We start from the raw sequence: 22713 nt of genomic DNA on the forward strand, positions 1-22713 counted from the left end.
TGATACTTCAATGCAGTGTGCAAGATACAATCCAAAGGATTTTTTTTTTTTTTTTGCCTTTTAGATAGTTCTAGAATTGTCCAAAAGTCCTGTCAATATGGCTGGGATTTTTTTGTGTAGATAAATGACATGTGAACATTTGTAAACAGTGAAAGTGATAACTGCTTAACATAGTTATGTGTGACATTCTTTTCCAAATGCATTTTATTATCAGTAAAGTTTAGTAAATAACAGTAAATACCAGTAAATGCTTTGAAGCTCTTACAAGGTGCTGTTCAAATAAAAGGTTGTGACAACATAATTCTATAATACTCTTTCTTTATCCAACACACAGGCAACTTACCTGAATTTTTATTCAGTGTCTCATGATATACTGAGCATATGGTTCACTACTAAATATTTTGGGGTAAAATTATTTAGTGGAAGAGTGGATTTTCATTAAATTAAATCACTTCTTCATGTGGTCATATAATTATTGGGGAATGATAATGATGCATAGAAAATACAGACCTTGCCCCTCTTAAACTAATTCTGTGTTGTGAAATATTTAGAACAATAGTTTCATAAAAATACTATACTTCTGTTGCTTATTCTATGCATTTTTGTGAAATGCTTATGAGAATGTATGTTTCATATATGTCCCCACTAGAATGTATACACTGTGTCCATGTGAAAACACATATTTATGGATAAACTAGATTATATTAACTGTTAAATCAATTAGAAGCTCTGGTCATGTAAATAAGAGGATATTGACCTTTGAAATAGCGCCATACTTAAATGAGTAATACATTTGAGCTACATTTGCATAAAATGATGTCTTCAGTTTTGAGAAGACGTGTTTTGCCTTTTGCTTATATTTTTACAAGGTCATATGATCTATAGTCATTATTTGGCAGGTTTATATTTTTTTCTCTCTTACTGTCAGATTGTAGATTATTGTTGTGGGTTGACCCTGGCTGGGTGCCAGGTGCCTACTAAAGCCACCCTACCCTCCTCTCCACAACTGGACACGGGAGAGAAAGTACTGTGAAAGGCTCATGAACTGAGCTTTGCTGCTAGTTTTTGGTGTTCCGTAAATCATGCCTCCAGAGGTCATGCAGCCATAAGTTATTGAAAGTAATGAGGCCAAAGATCAATTTCAACAATTGTTAACAACAGGTAGTTTTAAAAGCAAAACCCATTATTTCTAATGATGTCACTGAAATCTGTCACTCTTAAGTAAAGAAGGAAGGAAAAAGGGAGGTCTAAGAGATGGGTTAGACTTGCCCTCCATAATGTTAAGTCCTTATTTTTTGTAGTGTAGTGCTGTTTTCTGCATTCTTCCTTCTCCCTTAGATTGATTCAGCAAAGTAGACAAGCACAAAATTATAAACATTTTCTCTTCTAATTCTGGTTGAGTCATCCACATTTCAGAGATTGTGTATGTCTTCAAAAAATTCTTCAGATTTAACATTTGTAACATTTAAATATTAAATATATCTGGAAAAAGTGCTTAAATACAGTCCCTCTTCTGTGATGTTTTCTTATCCATCTTTTTTGTCTACTTCTAAGACTGAAGATCGTATTTACCAAAGGAGAACATTATTTATGGAAAAAAATGCTTCTTTTATGTTCCATTTCTTTGTACTTATTCTCATATAAGAGTTTTATGAAAATTACATCAATTTTGGTAGACTACAGACTACAGCTAACTGCAGTTAACAGGTAACTACAGTAAAAAATAAAAAGCCAGTAATTTTCAAATATGGGCTATTAGTTCTTATTGACTGAATAATGTTTGTATTCCATTTGTTAGCATCTGTCATGCTTTTACCTAATCTCCTATTTATCACATTCAGAAGAAAAAAAAATAAATAATTTGATTCAGAAGAGCTTCAAATAAAGACATATGCCTTCAAACAAAAGAACACTAGCCAGTAAGAACATTTTGTCAAAGGCCAACCTTTTTGTTGCTTCTAGTGTTGGGGTATTTTTTATATTTTCTCTTTTTTTTTTTTTATGTGATTGGGTTTCTTTAAGCTTTTGTTTCACTTCCTTTTGAATGCAATTTGACCTTTTGAATGCAATTTGACCGTTTCTTATTTCTTATGTAGTATTTTACCAATATTGCAAAATATACATGACTCTCAGAATTATGAACTTAATTTTTTCCTCTAGGAGTAGAGAAGAAAAAGTACAAGGTGCTCTAAGAGACATTGGTCTTACCTAACTTTATCTAGAAACTTAACAATTTAAGAAGGGATTTATCTTGAAATAAAGATGTTTTTTCTTCTTTTTCTGGAGAGTGAGCATACTGTGATAAAGTAAAATGTAGATCTGTGCATCAGTAGAATTTTGTAGCTAGCTTGCATCTTAGATTTTGCCCTCATTTCAGCCTCTCTGTAAAATACATAGATTGATAAAATTGTTGTGAAAAGATATCACTGGAGGCAGAACCTGGGGTGGGAGGGTTTAAAACAATTGCTGTTTTCCTAAACTGAATAACATTTGAATCAGTAATACATCAGGTTGATAAGTCAATTGGTCAAATTAGTACCAGTTTCAAAGACAGACTTGGTTGTACAAGGAGTCCAACAAAAGTCAGTATACGTGCCAAAAAAGTGTGGGCATATTTACAAATTAAGCTAAAATTTTAACAGTGTCATAAAAGATAACATGGGTCCACTTACAGAAAATAATACTGAAGATTATAATAAATGGGTTTTTTAAATCATAAGCTTTGAAGAAGAGTTAATGTTGTGAAAGTGATTTCAATACCACAGTTTAATTACTTGCCACAGATGCTACCAATGAACGTTCCAATTCCATTACTTAGTTTATTCGAGAGGAAGGGGGGAAAAGTCAGTTTCTTTATTTCTGTATCAAATGTACAGCCTCAGAGAATGTGTGTGTACATGGTTGATTGTTTCTCTAATATATTCTTTAGTGTAATCTAGTGATAAGGAAAACAAACTTCAACTATGGTATACTCTTTTATTGGTTTGGTTTTTGTACCCTGATGTGGGGGAGGAATAGGAAGGACTTGGTTATAACTGAAGGGTAGAAAGCCAGTTTAAAATTTCTTCTGAATATGAAATAATTTTTAATGTGTTGGGGAAAAGGAATTACAAATCAATTAAATACTGAACACATTTCTGCTGCCAGTACTATGATCATCAAAAATGCAAGCTTAGGAGATGTCAGAATTCAGATTTCAGGCAGAAAACATAATTAGATTTTTCTTCCAAAATTGCAGTCTGAGACTAATCACTATTGCTGCTATGTGACTGATGTCTTTGCAATATATTATCACCTGCATGCATACAGAGATCACAGACCTGTAGTCAGACTAATGAAAGTATGTGGTGTCTAAGCAGTAAATCCTAATGTAGATTATACACAATAGAAATTATTAGCTGTATGTTTCAAGGAAGAGCTGGTCTAGAGTTTCTTAAAGATCCTTAAGTCTGCTGCATCTTATTGCTGAGGAGAAAATAATCCTTGTCTGAGAATACAGAAATCTGAGGGATTTAGTGTAGTCTTTCTTCTTGAGTTGGTTGAGCAGCTGGCTTGACTAACACATCATGAATAATTTAGTCCATAAGCAACACAAATATTGAATTTCATATACTGAGTATTTGTCTTACTACAGAAAAATGCCTGGAAATCTCTGAGCTGAAAAAACTTTACTGAAATCATTAATTAAACATGAACAAGGAAAAAAGAATTTAAAACAGATCCAGAATGTTCAATGAGCTGAAAGAAGATGGTAGAAAAGAAAATGAGACATGCTAAATTTGAGGCATTATTAATTGCAGATATTTTTCATTATTTTATTTCTATGACGAAATATTGGAATGGTTGTTTTAAAAGCTAACAAAACCTCAAAATGATAAATTAGAAATAAGATTATTTTAAAAAATTAATGTAAGGCTCCTGAATACAAGTCAAATGAGCAAAGCAGATGATTATGTTGGATTTAGCTCAATGCATTCAATTCCTAGAAAAACCAAAAATATCTTTTAGTAATATTGCTAAGGTTCATATGGGTAAAATGGGATTTAGAAATGGAGTTGAAACTTCAGCTACATACAGGATCAGTTTGAGACCTTGTATTCTCTATGCTTAGAGGTTCCCAAAAAAAGTTAACAACTTTTGTAGTTTTTTCACTGCTTAAAACCTAAAGGGGAGACTGAGGGAATATTTAGGTGTTTTCATTTACTTTAGATAAAATCTACTTGCAAATCAGTATCTGTATAATAAATGACACTATTGATAGTACCTCAGAGTGCAAAAATTGGCAGGAAGTAATTTTATGACTGCAGTACATTTTATTTTCAAGATATAGTAATTTAAAAGAAAGTTAAGTGAGAAATATATTTGCAGTAAATGCACAATTTTACAGTTCTTGACATTGTACCTTCTGGTATGCAAAACTAAGGGATTTTTTGTGTACAAAACTGTCCCAATTTTAAAATTAATGCATAATTAATGTCTTTTTATAAAGACATTATATGCATAAAAAATGTCTTTTTATGAGGACCATTCAAAATTTTAATGTTCTCTGATTATAATTCTTAAAGATTGTAATAATGTATGCTTAATCAATAGTCCAAAATACTTTCTCACATAAACAGTGCAAACATGATGCTCTTCTCATTCCTGTTCTCAGGATTATTTTCATGGGTACTTAATTTTGTATGTATAAAAATAAAATTTGTTGTATATTTTTCCTTATTTGGAAGTATTACTGATGACTGAAATAACTTGCTGATTTTACTTTTCTTTAGTTTCTTTTACTTTATTTTTCTGAATATCTAATAATACTACTACTGGAAACCACTTAAATTTCTAATGCAAGCATGTAAATGAATACCTTGCATTGTCAAGAAAGCCAGAATGCTCTATTGCTAAAATCTGTTCAAGAATAAATGTTAAGCAGGATATTTATTTAACATTGAAATAGCAAAAATTAAAGTGATATTGAAAGTAGCAAACCATACCTTAATTCTATTTCCCAGGACCTTTCTGTGATTAATTTCATAGTTATCTTTCATTTTTTCCTTGAGCAAAGGAAGAAATTTAGAACTAATCCATAGTATTGGATAATTTTGGATTCTGATATAATTTTATCCACTTTTACAAGCATGTAAGCACCTTCACACAAAAAGTATGTGGTTTGGATGCAATATGCAGTATGGATGTTTAAGACTGGAAAAGCTGGTGTTGTGGTTTAACCCCAGCCAGCAACTCAGCCTCACACTGCTGTTTGCTCACCCCCCACGCCTGGTGGGAGGAGGGAGAGAATCAGAAGAGTAAAAGTGAGGAAACTCATGGATTGAGATAGAGACAGATGATTAGGTGAAGCAAAAGCCACGTGCATAAGCAGTGCAAGGAACTGAACACCAAGCAGGTGTTCAGCCATCTCCAGGAAAGCAGGGCTCCATCACGTGTAACAGCAGTTTGGAAAGACAGACACCATCACTCCCAATGTCCCACCATTCTTCCTTCTTCCCCCAGTTTTTTATGAGAAGAATGAAACACCATATAATCTGGAATATCCCTTTGGTCAACTGGAGTCAGCTGTCCCAGCTGTGTCCCCTCCCAATTTCTTGTACGCCTCCAGAGTCCTCACTGGTGGCATAGGTTGAGAGGCAGAAAGAGCCTTGATCTTATGTAAGCCTTCTCAGTAATAGCTAAAACATCCCTGTGTTATCAATACTGCTTTCAGCACAAATCCAAAACACAGCCCTATACCAGCTATGAAGACATATAGCTCTATCCCAGCCAAGATGAGCAAACTGGTAAGAAAATGCACTGTAAATATTCCCCTGAAATAGGAGAAACAAGGAAACCTGTTCCAGTTTCTCACAATGAAGCAAAAAAAAAAAATTAAATTACTTAACTCACTATTATGTTTATCCCATAAGTTCAAAGGTTTTTAACTAAGAAGTTTAAATACATTAAACAATAGTCTTTATAACAAGAGAAGTGTTATCCAACAGAAGTAGCTGAAAGTTTATTCCTTTTGTAATAAAAGTAGTAGCACTTCTCAGGGGACTTTATTCCTCTCATATTTGCAGTGAAGCATAAATAGCCTGACTGATATTTCTTAAAATGGGTATATTTATTTATAGCTTTAATCAGAATAGCAATTAAGTTGAAATCTGCAGTTATGATAGTATTACAGGCATTTCCTGCAATTGTCTTATAGACAGAAAATACAAAGTGTCGAACAATTTATTCCTTTCACCACATTAATCAACAGAAATACTTACATTCATATGGCAATATTATGATGTAGGAATAATGACCCCTACCAGCTTTAGACAGATAAAAATTTATTCTAGTTGGATCTTTGTCCATAGAAACACAGTGCTTCCTAACATCTACAGCAGCATCAGCATGGTAAGACTTTGAAATGCTGAGAACTATTTTTGTAGAAAGTTTCAAAGCAGTATTTTTATTCTTTCCAGAAAGTCAAATAAACCCTTTATTTGCTTTTCATTTTAATCCGTACAAAGAACAATCATGACCTTACATTTCAGAGGTCTCCATTCTTTCCTGGTAGCTGCATTACTGTGATCATCAACAGTAAACAGCTGTAAAAAAGCTGTACATAGAAGAAGACTCATAAAAGGACAATGATGGCTAATCAAACATCTCTCTTGAAAAACATTCAAAGTGCAAACTTTAGGTCATTAATTCTTCAGATATTTGTTTCATATGGTAATGTGATTCTCTGACTCAAGGTTGTCAAGTGACTCCAGATATATTTTGGATCAAGGAAGAGACTTACGGGCTTTCTTAAATGAAACATGGCATGAAAATCCACATTTCATTAATTCACAATTCATTTACAGGACTTTCAACTTTTGGTTCTTCTGTTACCATTATTAATACTATTAAGATAATTCTAATCCTCTGTTCCACATGACATTGGCATGTAAGTTTCTAAGGGCACAGAACCCTTTAGGGCTTTTCAGAGGGAGAATGCATCTAGATACTGCATAATTTTTAGAGAACTGGAAGTTGCTTTCTGTCTGTGAAAAAATTAATGTGTTTGGGTATGAAGTTCAATACTAATCAGTGTACAGAATAATTATATGTTGTTAAGGACTATTCAAGACTAAATCATAATAAACACACATGGGCAGATAGAGACCACATAATGTATTATTTGGAATGATGCTGTCCCTCTTTTGGAAGCATTTATCTACTGGATTACAGATTAAAACTTTTGCATGCGCTTAGTGTTTAATTTTGGCATGCAGGGAGTACTTTCTCACTTTGTTCACTTTTATAGCCCTGATATTTGTCCTGGAGGAAATACCCATGTTTTTTCTTTTTAGTGGTAGGAATCCAATGGTGTTTCATCATCACCCCTTTTGGATAATTTCTGTGTCTGAGGTACATATCAAGGTGGAATCTGAGGTTAGTTCATCCTGACTGCATATTGTCACACCTTGCACTTTTCACAAGGTAGAAAGCTCTGTCTAAATAACCAGGGGGTGTTCTGTGCCTCTTCAGAAGTATGAGGTCACTATGAAAGCTTTGGTGAGGCAGCTCTTTGCCTCTTCCATTGCCTTGTAGTCTCTTCCAAGAGTGGAGTAAAGGAAAGGAGTGGTCATTTTCTTTCCAGGTAGGTGGTGTCCCCTTTTTCCCTAGCAGTGGCTGAATTTCATCCTAGATGACACATGTTCAACAGGGTAGAAAGTGACCAGTTCCATGTCTCAGGTGATCGTTTATGTAGAATATGCGTGATTTTGCTTAATATCATTCAAATCAAGTATTCAGATCCCCACGATCATAGCAGCAAATCACTGGGATAACAGAGGATCTGGGGAGATCTGTCAGGAAGCAGGAAATGCAGAGCTGCTCCTCAAGGAAGGAAGGAGGGAGCTGAGGGTAACAGCAAGGCAGGCAGCAATCAGTGCAGTCCCATGGTGCACCCACTGTCAGTCACTGAACTGGTACCAAACTACTCCTTTTGTGCTGATTAGACTTGACTTTCCTTTTGGCAGTACTTGAGTACTTTGCACTCCAGAACTCAAATTGAATGTGCTTCACCGAGTTGAACATGCCTGTTTCCTGCAGCATGGTGCTGAAAGTCATTTGGAAGTATATCTAGCAAAGGACTTTTTGGGGATTTTAACTGGGAGAAATGAGAAACATGATGACATGAAGTTACAAAAAATTCTCAGGATATTTCTAGTCCAAGAAGTTCTAGCAATGGTAATTAACTATGCTGGCATAGCACTGGTATTGTAGTCTTTTGAGAAGCTACAGCTTTGTGAATTTCCATGTTACAAAGCCCAGCAATATTTATTTAATGTTAGATACAATTCTCTCTTAATGTAGTATGTCATAGACATGGAAAAGAAAGCTGAACATAATATGGTTTCCAGGGAAACATCCTTACTAACTGAATTTCCTGGTCAAGTGCATCCTGATTTAATAAAGATATATTGATTGTTTTGACATAATCAGGAAAGATAACTATGGAGTAGAATAACTTTGAAGCAGATTATTGAAATTTAGTCAACATGAAACAGCTTTATGTAACTTCTGGTTACTAAATAGTAGCTTCAATTTAATTTTTTTTTCCCCCTAGTCACAAGTTTTAGCCTTTAGGAGATTCAGAAATACATTGTTTATCACAAGTTAGCCCATGTTCTGAAAAAAGTGAATAGGAAAGAGGAATGGATAATTTATTCTTTTTTTAGGAAATGAACAAATGTTCCTATCCACTTTAAATTTTTTATTTGTAATTTTTTCCATTATTTTTTCCATTTCCCATTCTTTTTTAAGGTGAATTTCTAACTTGAAAGAAAAAGAGATTCAGCTTTTATTTGTGGTTGGTGAATTAAGTCTCAGAATTTTGTGACAGAACAGTGTTCATGGATTATTTCTTCTTTATTTGAAACACCTGGCAACTCAGTTGAAAGATTTCAAAGGTGAATATTTGCTTTAAGAGCCTAAGCACCTCTGTGTAAAGGAGTCAGTCTAAAAAGCAGTCTAAAAAGAAGTCACCAATATTATTGTTGGACTTTGATCCTTACTGATACAATAAGCTTGCCATAAAAACCTTTGCCATCAATTTCATTAATTCTGTTAAGCATTAGAAAGTCTATGTAACTTAATATTACCTCAAATTTGTGCAGAGAAAACTGGTAATTTGATTCCTTAGCTCTCTTGTGCCTGTGTTCTGTTTAGTTAATGTTGACAGAGTACTCTGTTTGGTTCAGTAGTCCTAAATGTGTGTTAAATCATTTTGCAAGAGAAAGCATCATCCTGCCTAAAATCTGGACATGGTTTGTTTTCAGATCTTTGATTTCATAGTCTCCTGAGCAATGTGCTGAACACTTTACAGGAAAAAAATCACAAAAAGAATACATGAAAAATCTAAACATTATGACATAAAAATTAACCTAGTGTTATGAAATATGCCTACCACCCCTGTTTATACGCATACTTTTAATATTCTTATTTAGTAATGTTAATTGAATAATAACCAGAACAGGCACACACAAATACACAGAAACCTTTATCACAGAATGACAGAATCACATAATCATAGAATCATAGAATGGTTTGGATTGTAAGGAACCTTGAAGATCATCTCATTCCACCCCTCCTACCATAGGCAGATGCACCTTCCACCAAATCAGGTGGCTCAAAACCCCATTCAGCCTGGCCCTGAATGCTTCCAGGGGTGGGGCATCCACAATTTCTTTGGAAAACCTGTTCCAGTACCTCACCACCCTCACAGTAAAAAATTTTCCTCGTAATATCTAATTTAAACCTACTCTCTTTCAATTTGAAACCATTCCCCCTAGTCCTGTCACTACATGCTCTTGTAAATAATCTTGCCCCATCATTCCTGTAAATTTCCTTCAGGTCTTGGAAGGCTGCAATTAGGTCATTCCAAAGCCTTCTCTTTTCTAGGCTGAACAATCCCAGTCCTCTCAGCCTTTCCTCATAGTAGAGCTGTTCCACCTGTCTAATCATCTTGGTGGCCCTCCTCTGGATTTGCTCCAACAGCTCCATGTCCTTCCTGTGCTGGGGACCCCAGAGCTGGATGCAGCACTGCAGGTGGGGTCTCACCAGAGCAGAGCAGAGGGGCAGAATCCCCTCCCTGGCCCTGCTGCCCACACTGCTTTGGATGCAGCCCAGGACATGTTTGGCTTTCTGGGCTGTGAGTGCAGAGTGCTGGGTCATGTCCAGCCTCTCATCCACCAGCATTGCCAAGTCCTTCTGGGCAGGGCTGCTCTCGATCTGCTGATACCGGGGGCTGTAGCACATATTGCCTTTCTTTCAACCATAGACTCATTTCATGACTGATGCTGCCTAAAATCAGAAGCAGATGACAACTGTCTACATGTGCCAGATGTTAATATTTTAGATGTCACAGAAAACGTATTATCTGCCAAAGGCTGATAGATTGACAGAGGACATTCTAGCATTCTTCTGCAGCCATTGAAGCCCATATGAAATAGCTGAGACTTCTTAAAAGGAATCTAGCTTCCTGTCTTTAGGCAACTGCAAAACAGTTTACATATGTTTACATATATATGTCTGTGGGAAGATACATCCTCAGAGTCTGGGAATGAAATTTTCCTGCTTACTGGCCTTTAGCTGCTTCTCTGAATATAATTTGGTCTCCTAGATAGATGTTCTACAATATATAGCAATTTACCACACTGTACAGATATGCTGTTCCATGCAATTAAATTTTGCTCTAATTTGGATGACTTAGGTTATCTGAGATATCTACATGGATCTGGCAGATATGGCACAAAATCTGATGTCAGGCCAGAAGAGCATTGCACTCTTCTGGCCTGGCATCAGTCAGATCACAGAATCAAAGAATCATTCAGGTGGGAGTAGACCTCAGGAGTTCTGTAGTCCAACTCCTGCTCAGAGCTGGGTCAGCTGTGAGGTTAACCCAGGCTGCGTAATTCAGTGGGATCTTGAAAACTTACACGGTGATTTATGACATCGCAAAAGCTGGTAGCTACGTATATGCAGGTAAGTGAATCACACCCCTAACATTTATAACTCCTTCTTTGGAAGAATAGAATATTCTTTCACCTGTATGTACTGAGCACTGTTGGTTTTGGGGTGGGGCATTATTTTGGTTTGGTTTTAAAAATAAGGGATCTTCCTGCAAAGAGATGCCTTATAGGCCCTTTCAGTAATATGCTGGAAACCATTAAAAATTTGTCAGCCTACAAGAGAACATTTAGTTTTCTTCAATGCCATCAGTAAAAGATTAGTAAGATTGTAGTCTTAAGGGCTGGTGAAACACTGGCCTTAAAATCCTTTAAAAATCAATTAACTATTTACTTTTTGCCTGTATTCCAAGAAAAAATAGCCCTGCATAACTGTATTTTAGCGTGAAGAAATATACTTGTGACATCCATTTGTGTCTGTCTCTCATTGCATGGTACTTCTTTTCTAGGAATTTCTAGGATTTTATATTCATTTAATGTCATTCACAGATACTGGCTGACCTGGAAAATCATGCACTTTTTAAGGATGACCTAGAATGCCAGAAGCTTATTCTGGAAGCCATGAAATACCATCTTTTACCAGAAAGAAGAACTCTCATGCAAAGTCCAAGAACTAAGCCTAGAAAATCTACAGTTGGAACACTTTATGCCGTTGGAGGAATGGATAACAACAAAGGTATTATAGGATATTTGTTGCTTTATGAATTATACTTCACATGTTATTTGTCAGAAAATGGTGAAATAACTTTCTGTTCCAGTATTGGTGAGGGGGTGTTTAAACCAGTCAAGAAATGCTGTCAAGACTTTTGGTCCAATGAAAATCTATGGATATTTAAGGAAAAGCATAATACAGTTAGAGAAAAGAAACTGAGTTTTGAGTTCATTCTTTCTTCATAATTATTATAATTTTCAGAAAAAAAAAAAAAAACAAGCAAAAAAAATAGAATGGTAGTAATATACCTTAATTATAGACGTCTAGAAATTATTTTTCCTTTATAAGTCAAATACTTCTCTCAGTTTCTTTAACCTATGAAAAAAGGCAGTTTGATATGCAGTGTATTCCATCCTTAAGTAATTGTCTAAAATATTATGGATGATTCATGGGTCTTCCAATGCAGAAATTTGTAAGTCTTCTAGAGAAAAAGGATAACTGGCTTCAACTAGATTGCTAGTTTGTCATAAAGGAAGGTGAAATTACCCCCATTTTTCTGTGCAGAAAAATAGGAAGAAGCGGAAATTTTATTAAAGCATTTTGTTGTTATTTGTTGGGAATAAGAGTTATGATGATAGGTTGTGCTTTCATTTCTGGTAAGTTTAATCCACTGAATTCTTGAATGGAATGAACCAAAATATTTGAACTAAAACTAGCTATATTATAACCTTATATACTCAAAAAGGCTTTTTTTTTTTTTTTTGTGATATTCACCAATAATTTCACAGCATTTAAATTTTCACGTCCATATTTAGACTGAAGACCAAGCCTTCAGAAACACTAGTTCTAATATAAAATAAACTGTACTTGAAAAAAGTATTTTAAAAAATTATGTCTTCAGTATTTCACAACTGTATCTTGGTGTTATTGCAGTTGTTTCACTAAATAGCTGTGGCTATTTATTCTCCAGGGAGACCTTATAACAAGTCACCTTCCAATACCTAAAGGGGCCTACAAGAAAGTTGAAGAGAGAGTTTTTACAAGGGCATGTAGTCATAGGACAAGGGGCAATGACTTTAAACTGAGATTGTAGGTTTAGATTAGATACTAGGAAGGAATTAGTTACTGGGGGTGGTGGTGAGACACTGGCACATGTTGCCCAGAGAAGTTGTCTCATGCCTGGAGGTGTTCAAGGCCAGGCTGGATGAGGCTTTGAGCAATGTGGTCTAGTGAATTGTGTCCCATCCCATGGGGTTGGAAAGATGATCTTTAGGGACCTTCAAACCCAAACTATTCAATGAATCTATGACAATAAGAAATTGTTGATGAAAGAATCAATACATATATATATATATATATATATATATATATATATATATATATATATATTCTTAAAGTAGCTGCAGATTATTTGTGTCCTTTTTAACATTTATAAACAATTGTGTAGCTAAATGTTAGGCAGGGATGTGCACAGAACATTGTCTCTGCATGATAAAATACAAATTTCCTCTTACTTAGGACAAATTACAATACACAAGCATTCAGGTAGGAAATGACAGTAAACCCAATTTGGGTGCAGCTGTATTTGTTCTCATTTTCTATTAATATCTGTTCCTCAATAAAAATACAGAAATATTTAGGAAGACAGCACAAAGTATAGCACCATTACCAACACACAGCCTATTTTGCAGATTCAGGTCAGGCAGAAGCAGTTCATTTTTGTAGCAGCAGGAGAAAACACAGAGCAACAGAGGTTTAGCCCTCTGTTTCTGACTGAAAACTACCAGGACTTTTATGCATTTACAGCAGATAAAAACTGCTTTGAGAAGAGGCCTGGTATGGCAGAGGAGCATCTGCATAACAGGAGCCTGTGTTACAGCTGATGCAATGTGTATTCCCAGTCACCCAGGCTCTGCAGCTGTGCCATCTCAGCTTGAATCTGTTCAGCTCATCCCTCTTGTGATCCTGCTGTGTTCTTGACTAGCTTCTGTGCCCAGTGAGTCTTGTTTCCATACGTCTGTTCAGGAGACCTGAGTGCTGTTTGCCTGTTTGGAAGAGTCACTGAGTTCATAAAGCAAGCCTGAATATTTGGGCTGGGAGATGATACTGATACTGTATTATCTCTTCTCAATAATTAATAATTTATTTTTCCCCCACAACTTTCTTCACTGAAAGGCTGATATGGAGGGTTGCAATTCACAATGATGTATTTTTAATGCTTCCTGATGTTTGCTACCAAATGTGAAACTGTTGCAAATAATTGGATGAGCTAGACAAATTAGCAATTTATTAACTAGCATATAAAATAGTGTCTAAGTGCAAATATTATGAAAGCATTTGAAGGTTATGTGGCTTGTCACATAAAATGTAGCCTAGCATGCTAAGTTTGTTTTGAAATGTCTTCTATAATTATCTTCCTTTCCATAAAAACGAAGTGATAATTAAACTCCAGCAAACAGCAACTGGAATTCTGCCTGATGTGAAAAATTAATGCAGCATAGTACTAAATGGATAGAGAGGAAAGTATCAAAGTTAGATAAATTTGTAATTTTAATTTCCTAGATGAACTAAAAAAAATTAAATCTGTTTCCACACACCTTCACTTATTTATTAATTTAATTTTAAAGGTTCATCTAAGAAACACATTTTCTCTGAATTAATGCCTTATTAATTAATGAATTATATGTCTGAATTAATGCAGGCATATATTGATTGGGATGCATTAATAGATTGGGGGTATTTGCCTCTGACAAAGTTCCATTCACTTTACCCATTAATATTATCACACTGATTTCTCTAATTCGGATTAGCAGGATTTAATCATCTACTAGTATACAAAAGTCCACACATAAAGAAGGATGACAGACTGAAATAAATGAGTAATTGCAAGAAGTGGGCATACAACAATTTTTAGGAATGATTAAGCACTGACTTCCTGCAGCCATCCTGGAATCCCAAACACAGAGCAGAAGCCACGTGGTAGAACATGATGTATATGGTCTATGTTAGATGGTGATATGGAAAATTACGAGCAGGAAAATATGCAGCAAGCGGAGATTGGTATCAATAATCAAGCAGTGTTGTAGTGATGTCAGAATGCTGATTAATTTCTCATGAGGTGTCCTAGCCTGTCTCACTAGGTAGCAGTTAGAATAAAAAGGGACAAGGGGAACTTGCAGAAAAAGAAAATAAAAGCGTTATGGTAACCATGATCTAAACCCATTGGTATATATTATTTTTGGAATATTCCTAGACTAGTTCATCAAAGTCCTAGATTAGTTGTTTACTGAATCCAAGTCTTGAAGTAAATACAAGGGAAAAAGAAATGAAAAGTTGCATGAGCAAGAAACTCTTCCATAAAAATGTGGCAGGTCATTTAATAAGAAGATGGAATAGTCAATTTACTGAAACACTGATATTAAATGTGTGTTTTTCATTAATCTTGTGACTAGATATAAAACCTGCTGCAAAAAGTGCCCTGATGGTAAACAGGTGGGGTTCATCATTAGTCTGTATCAAGTAATATTAAAAGTCCTTTCATTATTATTATTCATTATTATCTAAAATAACTTTTAGAAAGATCTTTGCTATTGCCACAGATATATTAAAAAAATTAACCTTTTGAAATATGAAATTGAGGTCTCCAGTTATTTTTTCTTATACACCCATGTTGCATATTTTTCCTTTTCTTTAATCTATTTTTAATAATTGCAATAATTCTTTTTGCTTCACAAATATGATTTATCAAATGTGGTTTATTGCATATATATATTTTTTTTTATTATGTCACAGGAATGTCATCTAACATAGCTACGTAATGTTACTCTTATTCCAGTGAATTTTGGAGATGTCCTTGTTTTTCTGGGCTTTTTTAGTTTTGTTTTTGTTTTTTGTTTTGTTTCATTTTGTTTCTAGCAAGACATTTCTCAAAGCAGATTTCATTTAAACTTTATTCATTTTAATTTTATATTTTTCATTCTCATATAAGCATATTTTTTTAAATACTGAAAGAAATATTCAAAAAACCTATTGTAAATACTGTGAAAAAAGAAAAAAGAAGAAAGTAAAATCCATCCAGATTGTTATATGGCATTTTGCAAGTTGTAGAAATTGCTACAAACCACTTTGTCTTCACATACATAAAACATTTGACAGCATTCATTATCTATCCATTTGATGCACAAACCTATCTTGAGTAAACATCTTCATCTTACTTGCATTTTCATTCAAAATATACAGTGTATGGTAGCTGTCTTTAATTTTCAGAATGTGAGTGCTTAAAGTCCTGTATTTGTATAATACACAAACAGCAAAATCTACTTAAGAAGGTAGAGTATTTGCCTTTAAAAGAAAAGTCCAAAGTTTTTATTACTGAATATTTCTCCCTGGTGTGCTTTTTGAAAAGTTTTATATAAATGTGCATAATTTGTAAGAATACTTACGTATGTGTATATATCAGCCCCGGTCTGACTCCAGGAGCAGCCCCCATCAAGCAGGAACATAAACAAACATGCTGTGGTTAACCATGGCATAAATAGATGTTTCCACAAAACAAAAGAACTGAGAAGTGAGAAATTGATGGTTCTTCTTGCAATCCTACTTTTTTTACTGATAACATCACCTATATGTCATTACCACTATTTTGTATGAGTTTCTTCTGCCTTTGGTGTTAATTTGTTTTCACCTGTCTTTTCCATGAGGACGTTTGTTATCTTAAAGAATCCTGTAGTCCTAGCCTTAAAATGCCTCAGGAGGACAATAAGCCAAAATAAAATGTGCCTCTGATATTCCAAGCAGCTGTCTGTATACCACTTTTTATTTAGATGCCTACAGTTCTACTCTGAAATCTTGTCTGCTTTCTTTAAGTAGCAGTTCTAACTCAGCCAAACAACTCCAGTGTTTCCAAGTACCAGAAGTGAGTAATTTTACTGAGATAGATGTGAAGGAGCAGCTAAGGGTACTGGGATTGTTTCAGCTGCAGAAAAGGAGGCTCTGGAGATATGTTATCACTGTACAACTACCTGAAAGGTTATAGCAAGGTGGGATTTGGTGTCTTTTCCCTAGTAACAAGCAATACAATGAGAGAAAATGACTGCAAATTTCATCAGGGAAGGCTTTGATTGGATATTAGGAAAATTTTTTCCACTGAAGGAGTTGTCAAGTGTTGGAACAGGCTGCCCAGGGAAGTTGAGTCTCCATCCCTGGAGGTATTTGAAAGATATGTAGATGTGGCACAAATGGTTTAGTGGTTGACTCCACAGTGCTGGGTTAAGGGTTGGACTCAGTCATAAAGGTCTTTTCTAACCAAAATGATTCTATGATTTTGTGTTTACTCAGTTCCATGTAATATATTTCACTGTTCTTTCTTACGCTTTCTGGAATTAATTTTTTCAAAATATTGACACATTTAAAGATTTTTTTTTTAAACATAAACATGTGTGCTGGCATAATCCAGTGTATTCCCAGACATTCTCTAGCTAGCAATGGAAAACACTGGAAATGGAAGGCAATTTACCTTAAATCTAAAAGGCACTAAGAAACAAGTAACATTCCATTAGCTTTAGGTCAACATTGTACCAGTGACCAACTCTGTTTTCATTTTTCACGCTTTGTAGAAGACTCAACAGAAAAATAATAATGGAATATATAAACAGGAACAACAACACAGAGAAGTATACTCTTGTTGGAATAATCAAGATAGCATAGTAAGGTGGGTTTTCTTGAGAAAATTAGAGTACCAGAGTAAGTGGCAGGCAGGCTATGCAGAATGAATAACTAAAATTTTCAGTGTCTGTATTGCAAATATGCATTGAAACTTTGCCTTTTAGGTTCCTTAAACAGAAAAGATGTAAGTTAGCTGTTAAAAAAATTTAAAAAAAAAAAAAAATCCACTACTTTTTAAAACAGAAAACCAGACAATGGATTTTGAGAGAATTAATCTTTTGCAGAAATGTATACTTTTTAAATAGCCCAAGAGTTTATTATTGAATATATGTTTGATAAACTACAAAGAGAAATATATGTATTTCTTGTATTCAGATAGAAACAAAACATTCTGGAGAGAAGCCATAATCCATGAAATAACAGGAAGTAACCTCATGAAGTTCAACATGGGGAAGCGCAGAGTCCTGTGCCTTAAGAGGAACAGCCCCTGGAACCACTATAGTTTGAGGGCCACCCAGCTGGACAGCAGCTTGGCAGAAAAGTGCCTGGGGTCATTTTACCCCAAACATCTGCCTAACAATTGTTCAGATATTTGGAAACAGCAATATTGCATGTGCAGATTTGATCCCTGGTAGCAGATCTAGGGAGCAGAGGAAGCTGTACAGAGCAGCCACCCTCTCCATCCACTGTCTGCTCCATGGCAGACCTTGCACAGGAATTTTAAAGCATATGCTGCTATCAGAGAGGAAGATATGAGGGGATTATTTTTCCCTGTTTTCATTTGCTTTTGGTTTCTCTTGAAGGCACTGAGAAAGATTTGCCTCAATACTCACTGCAGAGGTGAGAGATGTTCCCAGTAGATCTCCCCCCTGGCAGAGGGTAGCATGAGAGGTCACTTTACATACCTTGCTACTAAGACAGTGCAGTGCATCTCTTTGAGAACTGGGGCTACATCAAGAATAAGGAAACTGTCTTTTCCCGGGCAGTTATCAGAAAAAAAAAGATGGTCAAAATACCACTATTTGAGGTTAAATACTCCTCTATCCCTTCTCTTTTCAGTCATCAAATTGCTTACATCTTCCTCACTCTGGTCAGATCTCACTGGAAATACTCCTCAGTTCTTTAACAGCATCTCAGACAGGTGATGAAAGGACTGGAGCATCTCTCCTGTGAAGAAAGGCTGAGAGATTTGGGACTGTTCAGCTCAGAGAAGAGATGACCTCCAGAGGTCCCTTCCAACCTCAACTGTTCTGTGATTCTGCAACATGTTAATGTAATTGTAAAGTAAAAGTAGAGCTTGGCTAATTATTTCACCAGAGGAATATCAAATATACTGGCTAATCACTAATGAGATAATTAAATGTATAAATCACACTAAAATTCTCTTCTCATCCAGTTCTTATAAGTATTAATATGACTACTTCTTTCTTTTCACCCTATGATTTTCAATATGTTCCAAAACATTCAGTCTCATAGGCTAATTAGCAGTTAAAGTACTTTGATTTAGCAGTGCATTTCAGAATAGAAAAAGAACCAACCCATATTTTAACACCATCTGGTACTTTTTCAGTACCAGTTTTATATCACTAAATTTCTGGCATTTTTTTTTTTTTTATTATTCAGTGTAATTATCTCCTGGAACTGCTGATTCAGTTACAGTTAGAAATAAAAAGAAGATATTGATATGGCTTCAAATGTAAGAGAAGAGCCAAAGTTATCACATACAAGATACATTTTATCATCCCACAAAATTCTTCCGTTGTTAGTCTGTTGCCCTGGAATTCACACCTGTTGGTACAAACTAGGGAATTATTCAGACAGCACAAGAGACTTCTGCATCATGGGTGTGTTAGGGGGATTATTATCCTGAGAACAACCCTCTGTTCCTCCTCATCACTTCCCTGAAACTTATTCTGTTGTCTGACATTTCTAGTGCAGGTATCGTATCACTTATTAAAATGCACATAAAAAAAAATAAAACTTTGTATGTGCTCTAGAGAAGACACATGCCTGGCAGATGGATAATTTAGAGAACTTCTATACTATCAGAAACCTCGTATTTTTCTGTATACTAGTGAATTTCTGTTCCCTGATCATTGAAATTTCATTAATGGTTGTCACCTACTGGTATTGGCTTTTGAGTAAACCACCACAAATTCTGAATCTTGTTCTGGAAACAGTTCAGTGCTGGAACCACCCTCAATAACCAGGGTGGATACTACTTGAAAAATGGTGGCACCTTCCAGTGCAGTCCTTCAGCTCTATCTTGCACCTTCAGCTACCTCACAAATCTCCTTACCAAATTCTAGGAAATGCTCCAAAAGTCTCTATTTTAAGCACAAGAACATCCAAGTAATCTTCAGTAGAGCTTTCACCTTATTTTTAACACTCTGAACTGGAAACCAAATAAAAACAATTATCTTTTTGGACTACAGATAGCACCGTGTAGAATCCAATCGGTCTTACCTGGGTGCTACCCATGAAGATTAGGAATAGTACCCTTTGCAGCAGGTTTACTTTAGAGGGAAGTAGTTGAAGCAAAACAGAATCTCCCAGGAACTGAGCTAAGGGCTAAGCAGTGTGGATGAGCATCTCTACAGCTATAATGAAAAATAGTGAAAGAAGCCTGGGGGTAATGGGCAACTGGTACTGTTGCAGCACCAAACTGCTCTGTTCACATTGTTTAAGCCAAATCGTCATTGAAGTAGCTTATTGATTTTGTAATGGTATACAATGAACTGCCAATCAGATGAACCATGTGTTTAGAATCAATATCAATTATGCAGTAGGTAAACTGCAATACTAGACACTTAAAAAATATGAATTTACATCTTTAAATTTCTTTACATTCTTCTTGAGCAAATTCTAGTTGCAGATACGCATGTACACACAGACACAAACACAGGTACATAGTTTGTGTAGGTCACCATCACCTGCTCCCCCCTGGTGGGAGCTCCAGTGGGTGCACACCCCTCCTTCAGAATATGTAGTTCCCCTAGCATTTGCTTTTGTCCACATGTAGAATTTTGGTTTTATTGTTAACACATTATTTGCACAATTTTCAGTGGGACCAGAACTGTTTTGAAAGAAGAGGCACGTATTTTGTTGTTGAGCAAAGGGAGACTATCATCCTGCATGATAGAAATCATTAATAAAAGTAATTTTTGTAAGTTTTAGACTCCATAAAAATCTAAAATAAATGATGATTGTTTTATGTAATAAAACATAACATTGTATTATAAAACAAAGTGCACAACATCAAAGACATTGCCTAAGATCACTGTTGAAAAGCTGTCAGTTCTGATACTCTCAAAAATATAAAGATTAGTGGAAAAGACTTGTATTGGTTTTAGAGAATTCTGCTCATATGGAATAATTGAATATTCCCAAAGGTTTCCTGATTTTTTTTTCCCCCTATCACTATGTGGCAAATCCTTCTGACATTTTAATAGATTTTTTCACTAAAAAAAGTAAGATTCTTTTTGTGTATGTGGTATAGATTTTTGGAGTGCTTAAAGGAATTTCTAGGAGTCTTATTACAGAGTAGTGAACTGCCACCCTATGCTACCATTTTCTGTATAGCTATTTCTTTACCAAAATATTCTGCTTGGTATCTGCATCAGTAACCTCAGGTCACGTTTGTTCCACTTGAGTCACTATCTTTTCAGTTTGCAATGTAATGTTGCAGATCACTAGATCAAGGTCATCATTTTGTGCCTACTCACAGCAGCATCTCTAAATCTTGAACAACATGATCAGAGTACATGTCAGCAGCAGCTTTAGTAATAGCAAAATCAGCAGAAAGTCTTACAGGGAAAAAAATGTAGACATTTTCTGATGATAAATGTAGAACTCCTACCCTTCTTCATGGGTTTAAATACTGAATCATTCTACCAACGAGGGGAAAAAAACCGTACTTTTATGTCTACATTGAATACAAAGATAATTTGGCAAAAGGGAGATGTTTAGGATTTTCATCTGCTTCTGAAGCAATTTTCACTTTGTTTGTATGAAAAGTCCATTTATACCTAGCTAAAATAAATACATTGCATTCATAGTCTCAGGCAATCTTTATTACTTCATATAGCCTACATCAGCTTAATGAAAAATACTGAAAAATATCTTTGAAGGACAGGTTTCTAGCTATTTCTGCATTTGACTTAAAATACTGAGTTGCAAATAATGTTGCTATCCAAATATTCTTTTTCATTCAATGACCTTGCTATATTATTAGTCTTCAGTCATCAACTATGCAAAAAATATGAGAATTACAATCAGTTTTCTACAAAAATCTTGATTTATAAGTCATTAGCAAGGAAATGAAATATGCTTAATTTTAGAAAAAGCCAAAGTTTCAAAGTTTAATATGAGATAACTAGAGGATCATTTGAAAGGTTTCACCAAAACAATTTCACAAATTCATGTGCTTAAAAATGACAACTAAAACAAAGAAAATAGAAGTTTATATTGTGCAATGGTGTACTGCTCTGTAGATAAAGGTGAAATTGTGAGATGTACTACTTTACTCTTTCATCAGAAACAGGGGTGGAAGGATCGTTTTCATCCCTACTGCATACACAGAGGAGCTGTCAGCAGCAGTTGGACATTAATGTAAAATTACCCTGATCATCTATGGCATTTCATTTCTGAAGTTTTCTTTCTCTGTAGGTCTCTCATTACTTCATAGACCTTGATTAATCAGGGTTTATAATGCCCATATGCACAATGCACAGAACTAATTTCGTCCAATGCCCAGCTGGATCCTAAGTAGAATTTTAGTTAGGAAAAAAAAAGTTGAAACGTATCCAGAACATCAAGACATTATATTCTTACCAGAAATTATTTGTGCTGGCACAGTCATGGCATAGTTTTTTAATTTACTCCACACTTTTCTTTATCATGCAAATAGCTATTAAATGAATTCAGTTTCACCTCACTATGTCTTTTTCATATACTCTGTCTTCAGTGCTACATCCTGGAATTAATCCATTTTAGAACTCTGTCCATCTGAAAAAGCAGTTTGTGCATGCCTGTGTGTATAGAGGAATTGCGTGGGTGTCTAGTACTTTTATTGTAAAATCTTCAATAGTCTGTGATTTGCTTTTCTTTCATCTTTACAGTTTCATACCCGGTATCATAAAGGCAGTCTAATAAATAATTTATTTCCTTTTTACCATTAGACCACTCAAAACCCAGTAGTGATATGCAAGTGAAGGAAACAATAATAGAATGCATTTTAAAATATAATTTCATGTATTTTTTAATATAGTTAGTATTTTTATTTGGGTTTTTGTGTGTGTTACTTATTCTGTGGTATTCCATCTGTTTTGTTTTGTAGGAAAATATGTGTGTCTCTGCATAATCAGCAGATATACTGCAGCTCAAAATGAATAATGATTT

General features: G+C 35.0%; 1 protein-coding gene across 2 annotated transcripts in view; it reads left to right on the top strand.

Moving 5' to 3' along the window:
* KLHL1 (kelch like family member 1) overlaps positions 1–22713 on the top strand; it is a 190651-nt gene that overhangs the window by 130957 nt on the left and 36981 nt on the right. For both annotated transcript variants that reach the window (XM_069009288.1, XM_069009298.1), the window contains exon 6: positions 11487–11673. In XM_069009288.1, coding sequence (XP_068865389.1) covers positions 11487–11673 — 187 coding nt within the window. The remainder of the gene's footprint in view (positions 1–11486; positions 11674–22713) is intronic.

Source organism: Aphelocoma coerulescens, chromosome 1 (assembly GCF_041296385.1).
Source record: "Aphelocoma coerulescens isolate FSJ_1873_10779 chromosome 1, UR_Acoe_1.0, whole genome shotgun sequence".
NCBI classification, from domain to species: Eukaryota; Metazoa; Chordata; class Aves; order Passeriformes; family Corvidae; genus Aphelocoma; species Aphelocoma coerulescens.